This window comes from Sceloporus occidentalis, unplaced genomic scaffold, assembly GCF_023333645.1.
Source record: "Sceloporus occidentalis isolate IW3139 unplaced genomic scaffold, rSceOcc1.0.p SCAF_3, whole genome shotgun sequence".
Classification (NCBI taxonomy): domain Eukaryota; kingdom Metazoa; phylum Chordata; class Lepidosauria; order Squamata; family Phrynosomatidae; genus Sceloporus; species Sceloporus occidentalis.
Window position 1 is genome coordinate 249,292,199 of NW_028316983.1, and position 13,027 is coordinate 249,305,225.

At 50.1% G+C, this 13,027-nt stretch overlaps 1 protein-coding gene across 1 annotated transcript in view; it reads right to left on the reverse strand.

Annotated features, from left to right (window-relative positions):
* The window catches only part of WDR97 (WD repeat domain 97), a 52,844-nt gene that overhangs the window by 18,102 nt on the left and 21,715 nt on the right, over positions 1-13,027 (reverse strand). Inside the window, exons 9-19 of the mRNA XM_089518199.1 lie at positions 11,977-12,109; positions 11,611-11,738; positions 11,112-11,187; positions 10,863-11,018; positions 9,861-10,007; positions 8,629-8,724; positions 8,326-8,520; positions 6,710-6,805; positions 4,568-4,747; positions 3,040-3,213; positions 1,958-2,071 (exon numbers count right to left, since the gene is read on the reverse strand). Of these exons, the coding sequence (XP_089374325.1) occupies positions 1,958-2,071; positions 3,040-3,213; positions 4,568-4,747; positions 6,710-6,805; positions 8,326-8,520; positions 8,629-8,724; positions 9,861-10,007; positions 10,863-11,018; positions 11,112-11,187; positions 11,611-11,738; positions 11,977-12,109 (1,495 nt within the window). The remainder of the gene's footprint in view (positions 1-1,957; positions 2,072-3,039; positions 3,214-4,567; positions 4,748-6,709; positions 6,806-8,325; positions 8,521-8,628; positions 8,725-9,860; positions 10,008-10,862; positions 11,019-11,111; positions 11,188-11,610; positions 11,739-11,976; positions 12,110-13,027) is intronic.

The following is a 13,027-nucleotide window of genomic DNA, read 5'->3' on the forward strand; positions in this document are numbered from 1 at the left end:
ATACCACTGACCATGGTATCCCTCTGGGCCGCCTTGTTGGGATGGGACTTGGAGGCATTGTTTTACAGTGACTCCCTTCCTTCCTGGAAGGGTGAACCCAGAAGGTGGTGTTGGAGGCTTCCTGCTTGACCCCTGGCCGTTGGCCTGTGGAGTCCCACAGGGTTCAATTCTGTCCCCTATGCTATTTTAACACCTATATGAAACAGCTGGGAGAGGTTTGGGTTATGGGGCCATCAATTTGCGGATGACCTCCAATTCTCCTCCTCCTTCCCACTTCAATCCAAGGGGGCTGTCATGGTCCTAAACCAGTGTCTGTCATCAGTAATGGATTGGATGAGGGTAAAGAAGTGGAAACTTAATCCAGACAAGACAGAGAGGCTCCTGGTCAGTCGGAGGACAGATCGGGGAATAGGGATCCAGCCAGTGTTAGATGGGGTCACACTCCCCCTGAAGACGCGGGTTTGCATTCTGGGGGTACTCTTGCACTCAGCTTTGAACCTGGAAGCCCAGGTTTCTGTAGTGACCAGGAGTGCTCTTGCACATTTAAAGCTTGTGTGCCAACTGTACCCATTCCTTGAGATGCCAGAGCTGGCCTCGGTGGTACATGCCTTGGTTACATCCCATTTGGACTACTGTAACTTGTTCTACTTGGGGCTGCCTTTGAAGAGTGTTCAGAAACTTCAGCTGGTCCAAAGAGCTGCAGCAAGGCTGTTAACTGGGGTAGGTTATAGAGACCATGCAGCACACTGTTGAAATAGCTCCATTGGCTGCCAGTTTGTTTCTGGATACAATTCAAAATGCTGGTGATGACCTATAAAGCCCTCTATAGATCAGTTCCAGGCTATTTGGCAGACCCTATCTCCCTCTATGAGCCAGTTGGGGCCCCAAGACCCTCAGGAGAGGCCCTTCTTTCCATCCCACGGTCGGTGGGGATGCGCGAGAAGAGGGCCTTTTCTGTGGGGCTGCCCCTGGGCTCTGGCCCTCCCTTCCCAGGGAATGGGCCAGAATGGCCTCCTCTTTGGGGTCCTTCCACCAGTTAAGACCTCTGTGTTCAGACAGGGCTTTTAAAACAGACATTTTTTAAAGAACATCCTGGGGGTGTTGTACTGTTTTAGTGTATGGTTTTTAAGTGTGTTTTATATATATATATATTTAATTGCATTAGATTTTTAAACAAATGACCTGTTTTCATATGGTAATAGTTTAATTCTATTTTAATTGTCAGTTTTGTAAGTTTTTAATTCTACTGTGCTCTTAAACTGTAGCACTTTAGCACTTTAAATTTCTATATTGCTTCTTGGTGAAGTCAAGCAAGCAGTTCACAGCATTTTAGCCAATGGCCCCCAACAAGTTGGGGACTCATTTTACCGACCTGCGGAAGGATGGAAGGCTGAGTGGATCTTGGAGCCCTGCTTGGGATCGAACTCGCAACCTTCGGGCTGCAGGACTGGCATTTGGCCACTGAGCCACCAGGGCTCTTTCCAGACTGCAAACTGCTTTGAGTCCCATGTTTGGGGTTTTAATCAGAACTTGGGAGGGACAGTCTGAGCCTGTTTGGGGGAGAGGGTTTAGCACCCCGGGTGGCTCCTTTCAAGTTGAGATTTACACCCGAGAAGGTTGGCACCGAAGCCCCCTTGGCCCCAGGCCTTCCCTTTGGAGAGCCCCTTCCTCCGCCAACCAAGGGACAGTTGTGCAGTTACACACTGCCTTTTCATCCTTGGTGGGATTTCTTGCATGGAGCAACAGGGAACAGTACCTGTCAAATGGCAAACACCTTACCCCAAAGCGCCTCTTGTGAACCGGTCCATGATTCCATGGTGCCTAGAGATCTTAGAAGCAGTTCTCTTGGAAAGCCAGACGCATGGGTCCCACGTGCGACTCCTTGCCCCTGCCAGCAGCTGGCAAGAGAGGGACTGACCAACCCCTTCCCACCTGCCCTGCAGTGTTGGCCCCTCACCTCTTTGGTGCTGATGGGCTTGGAGACACCCGCCGCTTCTGCTTCTCTCTGAGGCGACTTGTCCCGGGGAGGTGTGCCAACGGAGCTTCTACTCGAATGGCTCTCTGGATGCTCCTAGAAAACGCAGCCAGGAAGGGACAGTGCTTGCTCCTAACACAGCCCCTGCCTTCGGCCATTAACCCACAGCCTCCACATGCCCCCAGTTTCCACCCATCTGTCCCCCCACTGCCACCGGTCGCCCAAGGCAAGACAACCGGGGACAACCCAAGGCATTTTGCTCTGGAAGAAGAGCTTCCAAAAACGAAGGCTGCCCCTTAGATCCAGATGCATAAGGATCTCAGGCAAAAAAGGGAGAAAAATGGAGATGACAAAGCAAAATCCTCCCCAAACATCTCCCTTTGCCCAGTTCTTTCAGAAATTACAAAGAAGAATAAACAGAATAAGTATACAGTTGCTGCCTTTCCAGGGGATTGAAGAATCAGCTGCGTGAAGCGGCTGCCTCAGCCTGCTCTCTCTTCTGGAGCCTGGATTTGCACGGAGGTCACACGCACCGAAGGGGTTTGACCACTGGGTTAGGACACTGGGAAGCCAGGGTTTGAACCAGCACTCAGCCATGGAAACCCACTGGGAGGCCTTGGGCAAGTCACACTCTCTCAGCCTCAGAGGACCCCAATGGCAAACCCCCTCTGAACAAATCTCGCCAAGAAAACCCCATGATAGGTTCGCCTTGGGGTTGCCATAAGTTGGAAATGACTTGAGGGCACATAACAACAACAAGACAAGCACACACTCACAACCTTTGGGAACCCCATGCCTGCCCTCCTTAAAGCTCTCACAGAGCTGCCCCATTGCTCTGACAGCTTTCAATCAGCCAAACCATCTATCAATCTATCAAAGCAAATCTTAAGTGTTCCCCACTAACAAGAGGGAAGATCCCACTTAGTTGGGGAGAGTCCCAGAGGCAGAGAACCCCTTTGCAAAGCAATAGTGATGCCTCCCAGGCACTGACTCATAACCCTAGTCTCTCTTGGCCGTCAGGAGCAGGAGAGGCCAGTCCTTGCCCCACGGCTGCTCTGCCTTACCTCCAGGGCCTCTGTGACTTTCACAATCGTCTCCTCCACCACTTCCTCCTTCCCCTCTTCTTCTTCCTTCTCCTTCACCTCCTCCACATTTTCCAGGCTGTGAAGCTGCTGGGAAACTACTGAATTTGGGATGAACCCTGAGGAGATCCTGGGCAGCGGCATACTGTGGCGGCTCTGTTGGGTGACAGAGAGGGGTCAGTGGGCCGCGGCGCTCCTCTTGCCCCCCAGCTCCAGCCCCAGAGCAAAGGGGGAGGTCAGCTGCCAAGCCCTATGGCCCCCTGGCTTCTTGCTAATTGAAGGACCCCCCACTCTCGGGAAAAAGAGGATGAGGAAAGCAGGCAGTTCATGGCGGGCCTCGTTCCCAGACTGGATGGCCCTTGGGCTCTCTTCCAACTCTATGATTCTACAATTCTACAAGTCTACTATACAGTGCACCCACGTGCGCACCTGTAGCACATGCTGCCCCGAACGGATTCCCCATGTAAGGGGATGGCCCACTGTACTAATCAATGCAGAGAAATAGAAGGCAACAACAAAAAAGGAAGAACAAGAGACCTCTTCCAGAAATCAAAAGGAAATTTAAACCAAGAATGGGGGTGCGCTACAAACCAGTAGAGAAACACATTACATGACCAGTAGAAATAAAAAGGCACTGGAAACAGTACACAGAAGAACTATATAAAAGAGATGAAAGGCTGAACCTGGACCTGAACAGATTTTTTCGAAGAAGAAGAACCATATGAAAGTCAACCTCCAATTTTAGAAAGTGAAGATGAAGCTGCCCTCGGAGGAATAAATCACCAGGAATAGATGGCATACTAACAGCTGCTTCAAGCTTCAGAGACAGAATCTACTCCAGTTCTAACTAAAATCTGTAAACAAATATGGAAGCCAAAAGCAATGGCCAGTGGATTAGAAATGCTCAATATATATTTCAGTCCCCAAGAAAGGGGTCACCAAGGATGCGATAATTACCAAAGCATTCCATTAATTTCCCATGTAGGAAAATCATGCTCAAAATTCTACAACGAAGACTTTTACCACAATCGGAGAGGGAAATACCAGATGTCTTCCATGAAAGGAAGAGGCACTAGGGATCATATTGCAAGCACATATTAGATAATAGAGCACATTGAAGAACTGCAAAAGAAAATCAGCCTGTGCTTTATAGATAATAGCAAACCCTTTGATTATATTGATCATGAAAAATTATGTATCTCTCTTAAAGAAACACCTTGCCAAAAAAAAGGTCCCCCTGCTACTCTTACCAAAAAAAAAAATCTCATAAAATGTGGGCTAGACCATGCGACCGTTAGGTGGATTTGTAATTGGCTGACTGACCGAACTCAAAGGGTGCTCAGCCATGGCTCCTCTTCTTCATCCTGGAGAGAAGTGGCCAGTGGGGGCCCAGTTTGCTTGGATGAAGAAGTAGAGGGCCTGCTTACCTGGCCCATTCCCACCTCCCATAGCCCTGGGGAGGGAAGAGCGTCCCCGATGTGCCCCTGGCCCCATAGCATTGAACCCAAACCTTCACGCCTGACAGCTGGCTCCTCCTCTCCTGGCTGGAGCTCTGTATTTCTGGGAAAAAACCCTTGACGATCTCGGAGGAGTGGCTCTGGAGGCGCAAAGGGGAGCGGCTGCCACTGCTCACGGGGGACTCCCTGCTCCGGGTCAACGGGGTCCGGGATGGCTCCTTGAAGGCGATGCTCTAGGGACAGAGGCCATGCGGAGGCCATGGTTAGAACCCACACGCTTGACTCTCTTGTGCTTCCTTCTAGCATCCCACCCAAGGCTCCAAAACGCCAGCCGGCCAAATATGCGCCCACGCCCCTCCAAAAGAGAGAGCTGGCCTATTCCCTGGCAGCCTCAGTTCGTTGCTGCTATGGCTTCCTTTTCTGTGGCAGCTGCCACCAAACAGGACATTTTAATTTTAATGGCGACAGCCATGCTGGTCTGTTTCAGATTGGAAAAGAAAGCAGGGAAGTGGGAAGAATAAATCTAGCAGCAGCTTTGAAACATGCAAAGTCAAAGGCTTTCACAGCTGGCATCCATAGTTTTTTGTGGGTTTTTCGGGTTATGTGACCATGTTCTGGAAGAGTTTATTCCTGTCGTTTCGCAAGCAGCATCTGTGGCTGGCAGCTTCAGAGAACCAAGGCGTGGAAGAGAGTGGGGTGTATATATACTGTGGGTTGAGAGGAAGCGGTTTACATATTGATCTGTGTATTGTTCTCTGAAGATGCCAAAGCCGCCGATGCAGGCAAAACATCAGGAATAAACTCTTCTAGAACATGACCACAGAGCCTGAAAAACCCACAGAAACCTTGGAAATAGTTTTATTTAAAGAAATCGGCACCAAAGGTGCTACTAGACTTTGTATTCCAAACCAGGTTCATGTATTTTCCAACCCATTCCCTTCCTGAATTTTGAATTGATTTCTTTTTAATCATGGTTGTCAATTTATCCATTTCTCTGAGTTCCCACACCTTCTGTAACCATTCGCTGTGAGGAGTTTATCACACGGGAGGCTAAGTGCCTGAATCCCGTGCAAAAAGGGGGTTTATATCCAGGGGAAATCCCACAATAGCAGCAGGATCCTTTTCACACTCACGAGAGCCAATGAGCGCAAACGTGAAAACAAGCCGCTCAGAAAGTGGACACAATTGGCCATTTTTTACTTTCCCGAAAGTAAAAAGCAGCTGATTTTGTGCACTTTCTCTGCGGCTTATTTTCGCGTCCATGCTCCATGCCCACAATGTCATGTGAAAACGATCCTGCTTTTGTGGGGTTTCCCTGTTTTAAATCCCGTTTCTGCATGGGAAAAACCCCGTGTGATAAACTTCTATGAAAGAGGCTCCATGTAGCACAGAAACACCACCGAAGGAAGAATGGCTAATAACAATGGAAGAGGTGATGAATATGGACATACCAACAGCTTTAATTCAGGATAAACCAATAAGATTGATAAAAAAAAATATTAGAGACTGTTAAATGGTTACCAGAAGCAAAAATCGGAAAGTTTAGTAAGTGTCAAAATACAAGATAAGATACTATATTCAGGAGCATCAAGTGAAAAGGTTAGAGAATAAACGTCATTAATAAACCAATATGAATAGAAGTCCCAAATATGCAGATGATAAAAGAAAGATCTCAAATGAAGGAACATGAAGCATGGTTAAAGCAGCCCTGAAGGAAGTAATGATAAGTAGTTAGCGTCAGGAACCCTTTGGTTTAAACGGGGTACAAAGAGGAACTGCTTAGATGGTGAGTTCCTGCATGGCACTTTGGGGTTGGGCTGGATCAGGGCCCTTGGGGTCTCTGCCAACTCTAGGATTCTATGACTTATAAGTATATTTCATTTCCATTCTGATTCAACACGCTCTGTAACTGAAAAGTGAGATCTTTATAGATGTACGGTTCATGTTTTTTAAATGTCTTTTTTAAAAGAAAAAATGCTTAATAAAGATTACTTTAAAAAGAAAGAAAGAGGCTCCATGTTACAAACACAAAATCTGGGCAAGGCATCTTTGCTGGGGTGAGGAGATTTCCCCATAGGGGCCCCATAGGGGCCCTCTTCATCCGGCAAGGAAGGCCACCATCCTCCGGGTCCAGAGGGCTCTCGCCTTGGCGTCCAGTGGAGGGGTGTGTGTGTGTGTGTGGCTGGCAGCGTTACCTTCCCACTCTTCGTGGCAGGAGTTGGGGCCAAGGATCCCTCCGAAACTGGAAGCGCCGTGTCCGACTCCTTGACTGCCAGCAAACTTTTTGTAAACTGGGGAGAACAAGGCAGAGAAACCGGAGTGAGGGACCGCTCTCAGGACTTCTCCACACAGGGACTTATGTGCTTCCATCCTGAAAATGGTTAAAAGTGTTGGCATCCCGGAAAAGCCAGCAAATTCCCTAATGATTATCACACACAGAGCACAACAAGGGGTTAAAATCACATGACTTAGGCAAGAAAGTGGGTTGAAAGAGACTTTGGGTTTCAGACAGATGAGGACAAAACCCGTTGCTAGCTTGGAAATGACATTTTAGTGGCCTTTGGGCCTGATTCCCACTACCTTTTAAACTGGATCACAAATCACTTTGAACCGGTTCAAATGACCCTGGTTCCCACTTGAATTAATTCGCTGAAGCGATTCGGAGAGGGAGGCCAATGCGCTAGACCCATTTAACCTGTGTCTTTTTGATGCTGATGCTTTCCGTGTCTTTTTGGATAAATTGATTCTGCACAAGTGTGAACCAGATGTGGATCAGAATCAGTTTAAATTTGCTCTTCGGCAGGCTGGAGCGAGTCCATTTTGAACCAATTCATTCGTGAATGTGAACCACAAGTGGGTCATTTTATAGGGAAAAAATGCAATCAGGGCAAATGTAGTGTGAACCATGCTCTGCTGTCGAATCGATTTGGAATGCAAACCCCTTTTTTTTGTAAGTGGGGATGAGGTCCAGGTTTTGTAAGTGGGATGAGGGCAGCTCTGGTTTCTGCCCCAGGCAATCGTTCTGGTCAGTAAAAAGGGGCTGGATCTTCTTCAGTGCTGCTGGGTGCAAAGGGCTCTCAAATAAAATGTGGGGAGGGAGACAGCAGAATTTTAAAGCATTTGGGGCTGGGATCTATCTTAAAGGGCCTCATGGGTGGAGCAGGGGCAGCTGGATGCTTTAAACAGATTGTCTACATTCATGCCATGGGCTGGGGCCACATGGAGCGTGCCCTTGACTTTTGGCTCAGCGCCTGTTGGTCCTGCCCCAGACTCTTCCAGGTATGGAGGGCACATCATACTGGCATGAGAGACTCCTCAGTACAGGACCTGAGGTATCGGGCCTGGCCCCCTGCATCTTTGTGGGGGCACAGAAAGGCAGAGCGGTGCCTGGGGTCCCAGAGAGTTGCCCCGACATCGTTCCTACACGCCCTGCAAAGTGTTACAGAGCTGCTGCCGGTCAGAGAAGACCAGCTGGACTCGAGGAACCAAACCATACAGGGTCTTGGGTCGGAGCCTGGACTGCTTGGTCCCTCAAGCCCAGCTGTTCCCGGGATGAGGTGGGCCCAAGCTCTAGGCTGGAAGTGAGGAAAGTGTGGCCCACAAGTCACATCTGGCCCCGAAGGTCATCTTAGGGCCCCAGGACCTTCAATGGGGGGCAATGTAGCCCCTTAGCCCCAAGAACTATCTACCTGTTCTGTACAAATCTAATGGTTCATCTGAGAGGGGAGGGCATTTGCTTTCTGCTCAGGAGCCCCTTTGACCCAACAAAGCACTACCAGCCCTCTTTCTCTTCTAGACCCCAGAATCTCACCTTCTCCCTGGGAGGCCTGTCCCTCCTTTCCTTGGTGTCCTTGGGAGCATGCAAGAGGCTTCGGGTAGCAGTGGCCAGCACCCCCAGGGACATTTTCTGCACTTGAGAGGGTGATGGGATCTCCATGGGGGGACTCCGGGGCGGCAGCAAGATGGGTCTTTCTTTGTCGAGCATTTCCTTCATCATGACGTCCACCTGGGGAAAACAACAGCCACTTTGTGAGTCTCCCCAGCTGCTCCCACAAGTGAACGCAATGGTCTCCTCCACCCCACATCACCCGGGTGGGCTTTTCCAGGCACTCACCAGGTCGATCTTTTTCCCCTGGGCATCTCTGCTTTCGGAGACGGAGAGAGGTACGGTGGAAGACGGGGTCTGTGAGACACCCTCAGAGCTCTCATCCTGGAAGGGAGAAGATCTGGTGAAGGATCTCTTTCCAAGGCTGGCCAGAGGAGCTTGCAAGGCAAGATGGTGCCAGGAAGGCAGTGAGCAAAGGGAGTCATTTGGAAGCCAAACCCCAGGAGAAGCAGCATAAGGAGCTGGGTTTGTTTAATTCGGAGAAAATGGGGTGGTGACATGATAGCCATCTGGAAATATTGGAAGGGATGTCATGTAGACAAAAAAGTGGACTTGATTTCTGCTGTTTCAGGTACCAGACCGTGAACCAACAGATTCAAATTGTAAGGAAAGAGCTGCCACCTAAACATTAGGAAGAAATTCTTGACCATATGAACTGTGTGTCAGTGGAGCTCACAGCCTCAGAAGGTGGCAAACACTCCGTCTTTGGGGGTCTTTAAACAGAGGTTGGAAGGACATCTTTCAGGAGTGCTTTAATTGTGGATTTCTGCAAGGCAGGGCTTGGACTTGGTGGCCTTTGGGATCCCTTCCAACTCTATGATTCAATGATTCTAGTCAGATGTCACCTTGACTTAGAAGTAGTAAGCAGAAGAGAAGGTTAAGAGGTGACATGATAGCCGTGTTTAAATATTTGAAGGGATGGCATATTGAGGATGGAGCAAGCTTGTTTTTTGCCGCTCCAGGACACAGAGCAATGGATGCAAACTAAAGAAAAAGATATTCCAATTTAAAACTTGGAAGACTGTATTTATTGCAAAAGCCGCTCAATAGTGGAACAGACTGCCTTGGGGGACGATGGATTCTCCTTCCTTGGAGAGTCTTAAACAGAGTATGGATGGCCATCTGTCACAGGGAGGGCTTGGATTGGACCCGGTGGCCCTTGGGGTCTCGTCCAGTTCTAGTACATGTTGAAAGGACCTTGGGATTCTTGGTGATTATAAGCTGGAGATGACCTAGTAGGGACAAGCTCACCCTCCGCACTGTGGGGTTCAACCCCCCACCACCACCACCCTGGGTTTCAGGTACAAGCCATGGCGCCTTCCTTGCCCAGAGGTATTGTGGGAGGCATGGAGGGCTGACGGGGGGCACAAGGAACCTCCCTGTGGCTTAGAGACCATGACACACAAGGTATGAAAAGGCTGCCAAGAGGCTTGTGGGATGGAGGTGGAGTTTGTTGATACCTGGTCAGCTGCCTTCAGAACGGTGGGGCGGGTGAAGGCCCCCAGAAACGTGTTTGGCCTGTTGGCCCTGTAGAACTCAGCAATGGAGCCAGCGTGGCGCATGGCTTCCAGCACCTCATCGGCACTGAAGGTGTCTTCCGCAGGGATCTGTGGGGGAAGAAATCGGGGCCGGGGGGGAAAGCAGGAAACACAAGAAAGGTTTTCTGTTACTGCAAGGTTCAGTCCCAGTTTTACCACCCATGAAACCCCCTAGGTGACTCCTCAAACCCACAACAAGGTCCACCAAGGAGACCATTCCCCCAACCCTGGTTGTATTCCAAGGCTCCCATATTTCCCTGCCTGACTCGCCCTTCTTGAGATAGGGCTGGACATGCTGTTGTTCCATCACCTCCTGATATTGATGGGATTGTAAACCCTTCTGCTGATTTTCCGATTTTTCACCTGAAACCCAGCCAGAACAACCCAAAATTAGCGGCAAAGGCAGTGGTTTACTCTTCTTGTCCCCTTGACCCCACCTCCCACTAAAAAGCCCATCAAGATTGATGCAAAATGGCAGCCAGTGTGCCCAAAATATGATGATGTGGCCCATGGTGCGGCTGGGAGACAATAATAGGCCCTCGCTTTCTTGGCAGTTGCCCATCCCTGGCATTAAAGGCAAGTGTGGATCCCATCAGTGTCAGGAGGTGATGAAACAAAGCAACAGAGACTTGGAAATATGGGAGCCCCCTAATAGGACCAGAGTTGGTCAGAATGACCTCTTAGGGTGGCCTCCTCCTTGGTGGATCCTGTTTTAGTTGGGGAGAGGGTGGTCACCGTCCCCCTCCCCACCCCCTGGAGGGACCCGTTCTATGGCTTGGTAAAGCAAAGGTGATTGAGTGGCCCAGAAGGAAGCCTTGGTGGGAATAAATGCGTGTGTTTCCCCAGAGACGCTTTCTGGAAGGTTGTTGTTCTTGTGTATGTGTGTGACAGCACTGACACTGGTCACCTTCTGCTTCGCCTTACCTCCACTTTGAGCGGCTCCTTGTGGAAGATGCACAGGTATTGCTCGAAGGCCTCCTCCTTCATCTCCTTGGTTAAGCGCACTTTCTTGGCCGAGCTCAACTTCCCGCTCTGGAGGAGCTGCAGGTCATGGTTCCTGGCGGCCACCAAGGAAGAGCCCTGCAGGACAGTCCAGCATTCAGACCCCTCTGCCGCCCCCTTCTTCTCCACCCAAATGGCCCCACTTCCTCCTCCACATTGGGCAGCACTTACCCGCCTCCTGGACACGGTCTCCCTGACTACCTTTGGCTCTTGCAAGGCAGCCCGGTGAGCTCCCGGCAAGGGGGACCTGTGGGGACAGATGCGGACATGGAACCATTGAATCATGGAGTTGGAAGAGACCCCAAGGGCCATCCAGTCCAACTCCCTTCTGCCATGCAGAAACCCTCCATCAAAGCATCCATGACAGATGGCCATCCAGGAAGGAGACTCCGCCAAAATCTCCAAGGAAGGAGTGTGTTCCACTGTTGAACAGCTCTTACTATCAGGAAGTTCTTCCTAATGTTGAGCTGGAATCTCTTTTCCTGGAGCTTGCATCCATTGCTCCATTGTGTCCTATTGACTGGAGCAGCAGAAAACAAGCTTGCTTCATCCTCTGCATGACATTCCTTCAAATACTTTAACAGGGCTATCGCATCACCTCTCTCTATGTTCGATTCTGTGATTCTATGGAGGGAGGTTCACAGCCTACGCATAATGACTATGACCTTACTCAGACTCCTCCAGAGGCGGCTCCTGCATCAGCCGCCGGGCGTTCTCCTCCACAAGAGCCGTGAAGCAGGCATCGCTGAGGGGGAGAGGAGTGTTCTGGAGGGGCTCCAGGAACTTTGCACACAGCAGCTGCAAGAGAAGGATTGGCCTGGATCCATAAGAGCCGACCACCAGACCCAACATTCATGTGTGCGCCCAGAGGAAATGAACTCCCAGCGGCATGGGGCACCCCTCCCCAGTTCCCCAAACAGGTTGGGACCTTGCCTTTGGGTGGGCCATAACTAGCCATAGCAGTTGGACCCTTTGCACATTTGTTATCTGCCCCATCCCAAGTGCCAGCAGAAAACACACACACACAGAGTCCTACCTTCATCTTGTAGTAGTTGGGCAAGTACTTGCTGTGGTGGATGAGGTAGAGGTGCCGCTCAATGCCAACCAGCAAATCCCCCCAATGGTTGGCAAAGGCCAGACATTCTGGGATGGTGTTCAGCTTCAGGTGCCTGCAACAGGGAAGGACAGGGGGGCTCTGAAGTCCAGAGGACACAGGGAAGACCCTCGCAGACAAATGTCACACTAAAATGCATGCATAAACCACTTCAAACTGCATAAAACCCTTCCAGTTTTGATGAACAAATGAGCTAGCATAGGTGAGCATGCTTTGGTAGCCTGAAAGAGGCGTGTAAATAGAAAGAGGGGTTTATAACACAAGGAGGTTGTTCCCACTAGGTGAAACCCCGCGTTCTGAATCGAATCCAAGGAGTGGCGTTCCTATTAGGATCCGATTTAAACCTAGAACGGTTCTAGAGCAACCCGCAATCGTCCCCACTACAAATCGAATCGTAGAGCGGGATAAAAATTTAAATCGAGTTTTCCTCATTTAACGCGTGTTAAAAAAACACTAGGGTCCGACCTACGTTTTTCCATTGATTCGAGTTAGGAACCGGAGTATTTAAATAGGAACGACAGCCTTTGAATCGGGTTAGATGGATGGGAGGAGCCGAGTGCGATGGGGCTGGCCTTGGGGGAGTTGCCCTTTCTGTCCCCATCCGTCATGGCTGTCGCCATTTTTGCTTCCCTCACCCCTTTGTCCGCTGTGGTCTTTCAATAAGAGATAAGGATTATTTTTATTTTTTATTTTAATGGTTTACAGGCGCTTAATCTCTTCAGCGCTTTAAGCGCCTGAAGTCCCGGCTGCTCAAGCGCCTGCATCTGCCGGTGGATTGCAACCTCCCCTCTGTGTGGGGAGAGCCCATTTCTAACGGAGGAGAGGCAGGAAGGGAAGGCTCCTCTCCAAGAGGCATTCCCTGCCCGCTTGGGCTCTGATCTCGCCCAGACAGGGAAGGGAAGGCTCCTCGCGAGGAGGCATCTGATCTCGCCCAGGCAGGGAAGGGAAGGCTCCTCGCGAGGAGGCATCTGAT